The sequence below is a fragment of the Pseudonaja textilis genome, chromosome 3 (genome assembly GCF_049901715.1).
Source record: "Pseudonaja textilis isolate UNSWEBS1 chromosome 3, rPseTex1.2, whole genome shotgun sequence".
Taxonomy (NCBI): domain Eukaryota; kingdom Metazoa; phylum Chordata; class Lepidosauria; order Squamata; family Elapidae; genus Pseudonaja; species Pseudonaja textilis.
The window spans coordinates 140,129,691-140,143,180 of NC_141992.1; the positions used below are offsets into that span (position 1 = coordinate 140,129,691).

The following is a 13,490-nucleotide window of genomic DNA, read 5'->3' on the forward strand; positions in this document are numbered from 1 at the left end:
GCGGCCAAATGCTGGAGAGAACAGCTCATCATCTACCAGTCGTGTACCCTAAAAAGAGCTAAGACTGGGCACTAAGACGATGGAAAAAGCCTTCGTCGCGCCCATTAAGGGAGGCCTGCCTAACGAGCGACAGGCACGGAGGCCGGCCGAGCGGTCTTCGGAAACGGCGGCAGAGGCAGAGGCAGCTCCGCCTTCTCCTCCTCCTCCTGCAGAGCCTAACGCGCCGTGACTCTCAGTGCGCAGGCACCGGGGTGTAAATAATACGTGGCATTTGAGGCTGGAGCAGCTCAGAACAGAGATGGCAACCGAGCGAGAGATCTGCAGCTAACCCGGCTGCATTTGCTCGCCCGGTAGGAAAGACGGAGGAAGAAGAGGCGGATCAGGTAACCGCTTTTGTACACCGCAGCCCGCTCGCACCCGGGCTCCGATTGACGATTTGTTTGGCGTCGCGCCATTGCCTGATCCGACCCTCGAAGCAAGCCAGGCTACCTTGCCCAGAGAGCAGAGCTGGGAGAGGGAGATCTCTGCTATGCAAAGCGCGGGGTTGACTTTGGGCGAGCAACTCCATCCTACAGTTTTGGGAAGGAAAAAAAAAAGTAGCGAGGGGAAGGGACAAAACGCAAAAGAACAGAGCAGTGATCATGAATTCATGGCTATTTTTAAGAGAAAGACAATTGTTTCCAGCCCGGGCTGGGATTTGGGGAGATTCGAAAGCGCGGTTGCTTGGCTTTGTTTGAGCGGTATTTTTATTTTCCAGACTGGCTTCCCGGTTTTCAAAAATAATATAATCAGGTCGATCGAGGCGGGGAAGAGCGAGGCGGGACAAAATGGAAAGGAAGGGTTTAGAAGGCGAACCGTTCTCGAAGAGCCAGACTCTGCAAAGGTTTTATGTGGGGAAAAATATCAGAGAGAGGAAAAGAAGTTTGACGTTGAAGAATAAATAAACGAGGGCCTAGGAGGTCAACTGGAACACTTTGCAGAACTCGTTGCAGGCACCTTGGACAGCTCCCGCTTGGGAGCGACAGGAACAGAGTGAATGAAGGATATGGCGGGAGAAAATTTAACACTCTAAAAAAGACAGCAAAAGCTACTAGTTGTGGATTTCTTTCCCAATTGCTCCTTTTCTTCCTTACAGGAAGGCGGTATTTCATTTATTTAGACCTGTCTAAATTCATTTATTATAAATTCATTTAGACCTCCCATGTCTTTTAAAACTAAGATTACTCCAAACCCCTTGAGTTTATTTATTTTTATTTATTTATTTTATTTGGTTTGTCAATTGCTTACAAGATAATAGGTATAAGTAAAAACATAGTTATGAATACATGGATACATATAAGAAAAATAAAAGAAACAATAGGACAGGGACGGTAGGCACGTTGGTGCGCTTATGCATGCCCCCTACAGATCTCTTAGGAAAGGGGTGAGGTCAATAGTAGAAATAAAAAATAAAATAAAATAAATAAAAAAATAAAATAGTAGAAATAAAAAATAGTAGTTTAGTGGAGGAGATTTAGAAGGAGATTATATTCTGCCATTTTTGAAGACTGCTCATCAAATATCTGATCATACAGATAATAACCACTACTTCTGTTATTATTTACAAAAAGGAAATTTGCATCCCATTTTTAAAATGGCTTCTGCATCAAATGTATTGGCTGTCATGTTAGGGTTTTTTCCCTGAGTTACATTCATGTATTACAGATCTATTGTAAACATTATTATTATTTTGCTAGGGCAATGTGATATGTAGTACAATAACTCATGTCATGCTGTTGGATAACACAATTTCTCCAGCAGGCTTTGTGATTTGTTCACAGGCAATTCAGTATGGGGTTCTAAGCTTAAAAATAATCATTTGGGGAATATGTACTTTATGTATCATTGGCTAGAATAAGAAAGTGTTTTCTTGATCAAACTTTTGGGAAAATGTTACAGAAATTTTCTCTTTTCTCAAGCTATAAAATAACAGTTTTTAGAAGCATTTCTGTTGTGGTATGGTGATTGCTCTGTAGAGCATGAAAACATAACTAGCCAATGGCATCATAAGTAAAATACTGTCTGTAGCCTCTCTCAGTTGGATCTCAGGGTTCATTTTTAAGTACATTTTGCATTATCGGTAAGTGTTTTCACTGCCATATTAGTAAAATGCTACTGAACTGTAGAGGTACATACATTTGTGGCCATCACTAAGACTTCTCTGTCCTTCTCAGGGACAATAGCGTCCTTCGAAACTCCTTGCCTCTTTTTTCATGCTTTGTATCTCATCTCCATCGCTAAAAGGAAAAACATTTTTTAAATATAAAAAGAATCTTTCTTTCAGTTCCTCTGACTATATACCTTGCTTCTTTTTATGGAAAGGGGCAGAAATGCAGAAGCCATGAGCATAATGGATATAGAATACCCTTGGAAAAAGAAATTTAAAATGTCTAAAGGAATTAAGGAATTTGTTTCAGCTTTTCTTAACTTGAAAATAAAATGGAAATGTGGAGTGAAAGATCTGTATATAACAGTGATAATCAAGCAAATTTAATTATTCAATGTCAATTTATGGAAAATATTATCTGTAACTTTTTTCTCTCAAAAGGTATATTAATCATAATCTGAGCACACATGGATGTATGAATATAGATTGGTTTTACTTGAAAAATAAAAACTGGATGGTTTTAAATCAACTTGACTATCAATTATCAATTTCTTCTTGTTCTATTCTATGGAAATAAAAATGGTACTTTAGAAAATAGATGCATGCATATAAGCTCTCACCCCAAACTTATTAAAATTATATATATACAATTTTGCTTGTTTGAGTAGAGAATAAGATCATTTGCACTGAGATTTGCTTAGAAAAAATTTCAATGAACTGTTCATTCTTGTTAATGTCATTTGCACTAAAACACACTTTTTGCATTTTTTTCTTAATATAAAAGTATAGATCAGAAAGAGCAGTGTGCATTTAAAAAAAGCTCTAGTTTATTTGTCCATACATTGATTGTGACAAGTTTTGTTAATTTTTCTGTTAGTTTAGTGTTTCAATTAAGAATGATTTCTAGTTGTTCATAAAAAAATTCCAGATTGAGTTATAAGAATTCATTTTAGTCTTTCTTCTTTTTCTTCTAACTCTGTCCTATATACTGTATATGGTTGATTTATTCACAAATTTTATTACGCCTACAATGTACCATTGTAATAAAACCATACTGAAAAAAGTCATTCAAGACAGCTTTTACCATGATAACTGAAGATGCTATGGGATTACCTAATAGGAAACTACATGTCCTAAAAATCTGGTTGCATTTTTTTTGCCATTTCTTGGTGACCTTACTGAAACTATTGTTTTACCATAATTATAAATATTTGTACCAATTAAATTTAAAAATTGTTTTTTTCCTTTGGAAAATTGGTTTTCCTTTGAACAGGCAAATGATTTGTCATATTTTTCCATTTGTGTATTGTTCATCTGTGAAAACAGGCATCTGTTGATACTTTCTTCCTCTGTAGTTATGGCAGCTTATTTTCCCTCCACTTTGCTGATCAATTTACTTTCTTCCATCTGCTAAAATTACTAATGCAATTTGTTGCTGGCTGTTTCTATTACATTTGCTCAAGCATAAGGCAAATCAATGCCTTTATAAAATGATATTATGAAATGGATTCACTGATGAAGGGTATATGAATATTGACAAGTTTATGAAATCAGTTGATTTGGGAGCTAACTTAAGAAATTCCTTTAGCAAATCCTTTTTTTTTTGTTCAAATCCATAGTACATCATTTTCAGAGAAGATTCATATACCATTCTGAGTGCAATCATTCTCTTGCTCTGATGCTTTTCCATTTTCTGTGATTGGCCAGTCCACACTTATAACAGGACACTATGGCTGCATCACCTGCAGGTGAGCTTTGTGCAGCACCAAAGTTTCTCTTCTCAATTGAGAGGATTGCTTGCACTGCCAATTTGATAGCAGAGAGCATTAAGTCCTTGATGTCAAGAGAGAAATGGATCTTCAGAAGAATCTGTCTCTATGAATCAGAGCTTGGCAGTCCAACACAGTTTGAGAAAGGTTCTCCCATGAGTTCAACTTCATGGATGTATACTCTGTCTGTCTGAACCATTAATGTACCTCCAGAAATTCTTTCTGGGTATTCATCCTAAAGCTATTAAAGAGGGCGTTTTTTTCCAATAATGGCACTCCACTAATGGCAGGTTCATCACCTATTATATTATTTTTTTCACCCTAGATAAAGGTATTTTCCCATGCATTTTATAATCTATACCAGACTTGATAACTTTAAGATCTGTGGGCTTCAACTGACAGAATTCCTTAGCTAGCTATTCTGGCTAGAAATTCTGAGAGTTGAAGTCCACAAAAAGTTGCCAAATTTGGAGACTCTAAGCCTAACCGATCTATTTATAATTTTATAATATTGGAAGAGCTGCTTTTATTCATTTTCCCACCAATGGTTATTGCAATTTTTGCATTCATTGTCTACAAATTTAATTTTTAGTCTTATGTAATTAGATGAATTAAAATTAAAATACCTATATGATTCCCCAATACAATATTTTATTTATTTATTTAGATTTTATAAAAAGCCATCCTTATTATTTTTATAATCTATGTACCTAATGCTCCTTCCTCCTCCTATTTTCCCCAGAACAATAATCTTGTGAGGTAAGTTGGACTGAGAGAGAATGACCAGTCCAAAGTGCCCCAGCAATGGATTATGAAGTATACTGAGTTGAACTTTGTGTACATGGAATATCAATTGGACCAATAGATCACATTATAAATTGAATACACTCAATAGCTGTGGATCCCTACATATTATGTGACATTCAGCAGTAGATGGATGCTATTGCTTAGCCAAAATCAAGTGGGAAATTTTTAATAAGCAAGTTTAATCAACAAGAGCTGAATCTGTCATTGTTACATGAGCCATGAATTGTTCCCTTCACAAAGTTATTTGATGAATGGACTGGATTACACCCTATTGTTAAGGATAGATTATATTGCTAGTAGTGCATGTAAATAATGCTATATGGGATTGACTGCCTCCAAGAAATGTCCACCAGGAAAATAAGGGATATTATTGAGCAGCCATGATCATTGACTGCTGTTCAGAATGAATTAGATTGAAAATGTGTGCAGTATTATAGAGAAATATATTGTTGTTGTTGATATCTCTTTCTCGTTGGTGGAGAGAGAAAAGGAAATAGAAGATTGGCAAGAGGTAAAATGCTACATTAGAACGACTATGTGATCTTTTGAACAAACTGCTTTCTCTCCAATTAGAAAGTCTAGAGTCTAAAGAAATTCCAATTGCTCTGTAGACAGCAAAATTAACAATTATAAAAGATGTGTTACCGACTCCACTGTAGTAGTGTGTGAACTTTGTCAGATTGAATAGCCTGTTGCTAAAGTGTGCATAAATAGGTTAAATGCACAGCAAGGGCTTCATCAGCCTATGGATAAAGTTAACAACATTTGTTTGGGTTATTAATTGCCTTATCACATTACCCAGAGCAGATTGAAATAAGCCCAATTGCCAGTGAAAATAGCAATAGCACTTAGACTTATATACCACTTTACAGTGCTCTCTAAGCAGTTTACATAGTTAGCATATTGCCCCCAACAATCTGGGTCCTCATTTTACCAACCTCGGAAGGATGGAAGGCTGAGTCAACATTGAGCCTGGTGGGATTTGAACTGCCAAATTACAGGCAGACGATAATCAGCAGAAGTGGCCTGCTGTATAGCACTCTAACCACTGCACCACCGTGGTTTTGATTTATCACTACTTCAAACTAGTGCAAAAATAATCATCCCATGCCCTACTTACATGGACAAGTATGATTCTATGATAGCTAAATCAACTTTCAATTAACTGTAAATATCATTTCCTAAAGGGTAGCCTGTTGCAATAAAAACAGGGTCAGTCATATGACAGTACTTTAAATGCAACATCACTGAGATAGTGTCTTCTGCAATAGACAATTGTGCAAATAATAAAGCTTATGCCATATGCTAATCTTCATTAGTATTCATTATTATTAGCCTTGTTAACAGTACTAACAGTATTTATAGACCAGCAGTATAATTATTAACATATTCATAGGCCAACATAGTGCAGAGTTCTTGGGTATCTCACAACAAGAAACAACTGAATAATTTAAAGTACAACAATAACAGTAACAGTGAAAATTAAACACAATTGTGGTTACTAACCCCAGCTTTAAAAAACCATTTAGAGAAACTGGTGTAGGAAAATTTAAAAGGAAAATGTCAGGTAGTTAGCTCTCTTGCCCCAAAAAACATCATTCAGTCCAACCTTTAGTGAAGAACCAAGTGCTAAAATGACAGAGGGCTTATGCCAAAGAACTTGTTGGCTATAATTCAGTTGGGCAGACGTAAAGATGGACAAATAATTATATCTCTCTGTCCAAGTTTTGATTTGAATTCAATATATTTCAGAATTCTTTGCCAATACAGTAACTGCTTCAGATGCAGTATTCATGACTATTGCTACTCAAAAAAAGAAACCCCAAACGCATTATTCCATCCAAAACTACAAGAGGTTGTCTCTAAGATATGACTAAGGATTGATGATCCCAATGCAAGAGTGATGCAGGTTGCCATTTCCGTCAGATACCACTTTCCTTGTCCTGATGCAACAAGCCATCCTCATAATAAGTCCATACGCCATTTTGAGGGGATAAATTGATCATTCAAAAGACAATTCGTGATAAAAGAAAGTAATGGGACATCAGAGCAAATATTTCTCAGTATTGTTTTTAAAAGACTTGAATAACATCAGCTATCAATGTTATGGACTTTGAAATTCTCTGAAGGTTTCTAAACTCAAGTTTTTTGAAAAAGTGGTTGCACATTAAAGAAAAAAAAAGGAATCAGTCTGTTTTAGCAGAAAAACAAAATTTTATCCAGAATTGCTGTTCTGTGATAGTCAAAAATATATCTCATAGGAGGTTGGAAAAATACAATACATATTTATCCTGAACCTTGATATAATCTGAAACATTTGGGGATGGTTGTCATAGTGATGAAAATATCAGGATCTATGCTAGGTTCTGTCATTTGAATGTGATTGCCTTCTGATTTCCATGTAATTTAAATATGAAGGCTGGTACTCTTCTCCATCGTAGTTTACCTGAGTAGGGCTGGCTGTTTTGAAATGGATGTGACATCTGAACCCACTATAATAATAAACTTAAAAACACGAGTAGTGAGCAGTAGTCTGGTTTAAATCAAAATGTTTCAGGGAACATCTATAAAAGGAAATCACATCCAGATTTAGATAGCAAGCACAGTGATTCACTTGAGATTCTGTTGATCTTCACACTTCACATTTTTATACTCTTCCAATTAAACTCATTTTCATGGTTCAGTGCTTGACTATATTCATAGCTCCAGTAGACATGCAATAAACTCAACCAGGTTTTGCTCGAAATTACATTTTAGTTATTGGTAAATGAATTGATTTAAAATTTAAGAGTCTTAGGTGCTGTATTTATTAACAATAAAGAATCTTATGGATCAAGTACATGACATACATATTTCCATTTTAAAAGTCTGCAAGCATTTTTCTTGCAAGTCAGTTTGGTATCCTAGTAAAGAAGAACTATGAATGATACAGACATTGTTTCAGTGACTATAAAAACATGAAAAACTTTCTTATTTTGAAGAAATATAAGTCAGCAATGGTCAGGAATGTCTGATTCACTAAGTTTGTTAACATATGCTAAGATATAGTTTCAGTTTGCTTAATGTATGAACAAAAGTGAATTATACTGATCTAAGCTACAGTTTATGGCATGTTATGCTAACCCTGACATTCTGCCCTATTTAACAAACTATATTTTAAAAAACTAATGGTTAGCACACTACGCCCGCTATTGGTTTGCCTAAATGGTGGAGCTAATATTGATAACCTGCCCTAATCCCAGAGGACTCTGGGTGGTGTAAAGAAATGTAATAAAATAAAAATGCATAATCATTAAACTAATAATAAATTATAAAATAAAGAAGATTAATGTCTCTACTCAGAATCCGTAGGAGCTATAAACTCGCACCATTAAATTGATTAGTTTGAGGCTTTGATTCAAACTGTACATATTTTATAAGGGAAGTCCAACCCATAATCCACTACAACCCTCATAAAGTGGTGGTGGTGGTGGTGGTGGTGGTGGTTAAATAATTGACCCAGTCATCTAGAAAATAAAAGATCTGAAAGAACACTAAAGCTTGTTGTTTTAAAATCCATATATTCTAATCTAAATATCTAACATTAAATATATCTCATTGGAAAATTTCTTTGGTGAGGTTTTTAATAATTTTTGAAGATCATTCTGATAATTGGCACAACTCGATTATAGCTCTGTGGGAATCCCAGTATCCATTCTGTCTCATTGCAGGTGGGAAGGATGAGTGCGTATGCTGACATTTATGCATCAAAGCAGGGACAACAGGGTTCCACAGAGGGAGGTTACCAGCGCTATGGAGTTCGCTCTTATCTGCATCAGTTTTATGAAGACTGCACAGGATCCATTTGGGAGTATGATGATGATTTTCAGATCCAGAGGTCACCCAACAAGTGGAGCTCTACATTTTGGAAGGTACAGCTACTACCTAATAGTTGTCTTGCAGCAGATCTGTGGACTGTTAACTCCAAAAGCATCACAACCCAAAATCACTAATGACTGATGGGTTTTTAGCATTTCCATTGTAACTAGTTTATGACTACTTTGCCCTAAGTGCTGTGCTTGAGGAAAGATGGGGTGTTTGTTTAATAAATCAATAATACACGATGTATTTATTCTCAGCTGTCAATCTCCTTCTATTTTGAAAGCTCAAAACCGGAAGGCTTTGATGTGGCCTATTAGGCCAAATGGTAGATACAAGCTAGGCCCATCTTCATTAAACTCACTGTCTTCTAAACTATCCTCCTTCAAGGTAGAGGGATCAATAATTTTAGAACATAAGAAAGATCAGATATTCAAAATGAATATTGGACCAAAGAGCAATCCTTTGTGTTTCAGAATAAATTGTCCCAAATTCTATCATTGGGAGAGTAATAGAAGGAAAATACAGCATTCAAGTTAGAAATGCAAACGTTTATAGAAAGGATATTTTTTTATTAAATCAAACGCTCTCAAATATATGCAGTGATTTATTTATTGTTCATTTTGCTTATTAGATATGTCTATAGTTGGTAGGGCGATAAAGACCCTATTGATTTTCATGGGGCTTGGGTATTGATAACAAAGTTGTTTATAGACAGCTATCCCTGATCTCAAGACTCTCTAGATGTGATAAGACAGCAATTGCCAGAATGTTCAGCCCAAACTTTTCCACCAGTGAACAAATTCAACTGTCAACAGGATGAAAGCCCTTAAGCAACTCAAGTTTCATAGAAGTGACTATAAATATCAGTGACACATTAAATATGTTTAACGCTTAAGATTATAGCCACAAATCAAAAGCCATCAGCATAGAAAATAGCCTTGTTGATTTCTGAAATCTCTCTGTTTTTCAGGTTGGACTCATCTCGGGGACAATGTTTATGCTGACAGGGATCATAGTTCTTGTAGTAGGGTTTCTGGTAACCCCCAAAATTGAGGCCCTTGGAGTAGAAGATTTTGTGGTAGTGGATACCCATGCTGTCCAATTTAACCGAGCCCTTGATGTGTGTAAGTTGGCAGGAGCAATATTATTTTGCATTGGAGGGACCACAATGGCAGCCTGTTTACTTATGTCCGCGTTTGCAAAAAGCTACTCCAAAGAAGAAAAGTACCTGCAACAGAAATTTAAAGAGAGAATAGCAGAGATGAAAATCCAGACCTACCCGGTCACAAAAGCCCCAGCACCTGGAGAATCCAAGATACCTGTTACGTTGTCCAAAGTTCAAAACATCCAGCCATTATCTGAAACCTGATTCTCTCTCTCCTAAAACACCCTTCTTGTGCATTTGAAAAGGTGGTCTTGAGTAGCTCTTGAACCTGGGTTTGCAGTGCGGCAGTTCTGCACTCAGCAGGAAAAGAAGCAGGTGTGGGGGAACCCTATTTTGATAGATCTATAGGAGTGACAAGGAAGTGAAGGTTCAGCCATCACTGGTTTCAATAAAGCGTTATCATGTATGTTGTGAAGGGTTTTTTAAAAAATGGTCCACAGGACCATTTAGGCTCTCCCCTTCCAGAACATGGTTCCTTCTTCTCCACTTATCTCTTCCTTGTTACATATTTTATTCCTTATTTAGATAATGAATATGTCTGTCTGTTTAGTGTGAACAATTTAAATTGTGTCCTGTTCAAAAAGAATGGTCAGAGTCCCACAAAAACTCTTGATAGAATGTGTGTGCATGTATCAGAGAGCAGAAAGCAAGCAATTTCTCTTTCTGTCAGACATGTTTATTCTCCTGGAGTGCAAGCAGAACCACACCTTATGCAAACATTTTAAAAAATCCATCATATGCATGTGATTCTGTGTATATATATATATATATATATATATATATATATATATATATATATATATATATATATATATATACACACACACACACACACACACACACACACCCAATTGTGCAATTGTGATTTTCAGCTTGCCACTCTTTTGAGAGGGGGACACAATTTGCGTGTGTTTTGTTTCTCAAAGAGGCTTAATACTGTTTTAAAAACATAGAAAACCTCACTCCCCAAATCAGAAAACCACCATCTCATCCTCTTGCACACTGCAGCTTTGCTTCACCATGCAAATTCATTCCCAACCATTATATAGAACTACAGTAGCAAATGACAGTGCCACTTTTAAGTTAAAATATATAGTATTCCTATGGAGCCTCGGTGGTGCAGTGGTTAGAATGAAGTACTGAAAGCTACTCTCACTGTAATTTGGCAGATCAAATCCCACCAGGCTCAAGGTTGACTCAGCCTTCCATCCTTCTGAGGTGGGTAAAATGAGGACCCAAATTGTTGGGGGCAATATGCTGACTCTGTAAACCGTTTTGAGAGGGCTGTAAAGCACTATAAAGCGGTATATAAGTCTAAGTGGTATTGCTATTCAAGGCCAGCCATTTTATCATATTTATCAAAAAAGTTCATCTTTTTAAAGAGATTACAATGTTTGTAATCATTGAAAGAAAGGCTACATTGAACCAGTTTTTTCTGGGGTCATTCTCAATCCCTCAGTCTACATATATCTTTATTTTTTTAACTCTCCATTTCTATTAAGATTCACCAAGGCTATTATGAAAGGTGCCCCGTTTTTGGCATGGAAAGGAATACAGAATTAATTAACTCCATTGCAGGTCTGGCCTTGAGCCTTATGAAGAAAAAAACATGGCTTAGTTGTGCTAACAGGGTGCACAGTTTTATTAGAACAAGGGATGGGCAATAAAAATATCCTCACATTTGGATGTGTACATAGAGCTCTTATAGTGTACATAGGCATATGGAAATGCTTCCTTTTAATGTCAGGGTCATCAAAGACACACTACAACAGCATCAAATAACCAGAAGAGCAAGAGCCTTTGAACTTTGTATCTACTTTGATATCTGAAGCAGTAAAGAGGGAGTAAAGAAGAAGAATGTCATGGTGGGAACAAGTACATCCACTACACAAACACACATACATATTACATACATACATACATACATACATACATACATACATACACACACAGAGAGAAAGCCACAGCAAGATTGGCCAACTCCATTTGTGAAAATCACCATCAACAACCCCTATCTGTGATTTATTATTAATTTCAGCAGGACTGTTGTAGGAAGAATGTCGGGAAGTGTCACATTTATTTTGATGTCTGAGATATTCTTCCATCTTTCTTTGAATCTGTTTGATCTTGAAGAATCAGATATTACAAGTTTATCCTTAAGCTGAGAACAGTTGTGAAAATGCTTACTTACTGTTTTACCTTTTCGCTAAAAATATAAATCATACATGTCTCAAGGGACAATTACTGTCAACCCTTTTATCAATGGAACTATAAAAAAAATAACCTATGTAAAAAATGTGAACTTCGTATTATTTGACAACATGTGTTCCCCAACAATTCCATATATTTTTTCCAATGGACTAATAAAACTATTGAGAACTAACTTTCTTAATGAAGGAATTATTTATTTCTTTAGTTAATTGTAACTATATATATTTAACAGTTTTATACATTAAATGTTCTCAGTGTCACCTAGGAGTTAATGATTGGGCTCATACATTGTATGTTTAGCCTTAGTTTATTAAAGAAGTTACAGTTGGTTGGATTCACAAAACACATTAAGGTACACATTACGTAAACAATGCTAAGAGCATTGTTTAGAGCAATTTGTCAACTTTATTTTATGGAAGTTGGGGAAAGGAAACACAAAGTTTTGCAATGATATTCTGGAAGCACCTTTGGGGGGTTAGGAAATTGGACTTTAATTCTGCAATAAAATTGAAGTAGCTTCTTGGATGAGAAGCGAAAAGTTTAAAAAGAAAAAACCCCAAGAAAATCCAGTTGCCTTTTGAAAAAAGTATCTTTGGGACAGCCATGACTGTGCTACTTGGAACATCATACATCTTAAGAAAATACTTGGTTGATACCTAGGATGCTGGCAGCAGCCTGTATCAACCATCAGAGCCAGTCAATGATATTTGTGATACATTTTTAAATGTTCAGTTGACCAGGGGTGGGATTCAAATTTTTTAACAACCGGTTCTGTGGGTGTGACTTAGTTGGTGGGTGTGGTTTGGTGGTCATGTGACTGGGTGGACATGGCTTGGTGGCCGTGTTATTAGCTGGGCGTGGCCAACTCCATATCACTCACATTGAGGCACACATCTCCTCGCCTGGCCTCTCATGACTGTGGGGATGCTGCAACAGTTGTAAGTGTGAAAAATGGTCATAAGTCACTTTTTTCAGTGCCATTGTAACTTTGAATGGTCACTCCACACAAGCAAAGTACCACCAAAGAGGGGGAAAAAACTCCAGAGAGGTTCCAGAGACAGGAAGTCTAGTCCTGTGAAGAATGTAATAAGGGTTAATGGAGAGGCAGTTTCTGTAAGCAACACCAGAATGTTTCCTTCCTGCCTTCCTTACAGGATTAGGCCAGTAATTTCTTCTAACAACTGGTTCTCCAAACTGCTTAGAATGTTAACAACTGGTTCTAGAGAATAGGTGCAAACTGGTAGAATCCCACCCCTGCAGTTGACTGAGTTTCAGAGCTGTATTCAGCAGGTACTGACCAGTTCTGAGGAACTGGTAGCGGAAATTTTGAGTAGTTCAGAGAACCAGCGAATATCTCCTCTGACTGGAGATTTTACAGTATCCTTCCCCTGCCATGCCCACCAAGCCATGCCCCCAGAACCGGTAGTAAAAAATTTGAATCCTACCACTGCTGAGTTTTATGTTTAATGAATAAAAGGAATAACAATAACAACAACAACAATAATAATAATTTGCAAAACAGCTAGATAAA

At 36.5% G+C, this 13,490-nt stretch overlaps 1 protein-coding gene across 1 annotated transcript; it reads left to right on the plus strand.

Moving 5' to 3' along the window:
• The first annotated feature begins 235 nt into the window (after positions 1 to 235).
• Positions 236 to 12,131, plus strand: NRSN1 (neurensin 1). Its single transcript, XM_087930950.1, has 3 exons — positions 236 to 383; positions 8,433 to 8,633; positions 9,554 to 12,131. Exons 2-3 carry the CDS (start codon positions 8,442 to 8,444, stop codon positions 9,950 to 9,952), a joined length of 591 nt encoding a protein of 196 aa, XP_087787076.1. The 5' UTR covers positions 236 to 383; positions 8,433 to 8,441; the 3' UTR covers positions 9,953 to 12,131.
• Positions 12,132 to 13,490: the final 1,359 nt, after the last annotated feature.

Coding starts and splice junctions, on each gene's coding strand:
- NRSN1 (XM_087930950.1), top strand. CDS start 8,442: ATGAGTGCGTATGCTGACATTTATGCATCAAAGCAGGGACAACAGGGT. Junction 8,634..9,553: donor GGAGCTCTACATTTTGGAAG/GTACAGCTACTA, acceptor TCTGTTTTTCAG/GTTGGACTCATCTCGGGGAC.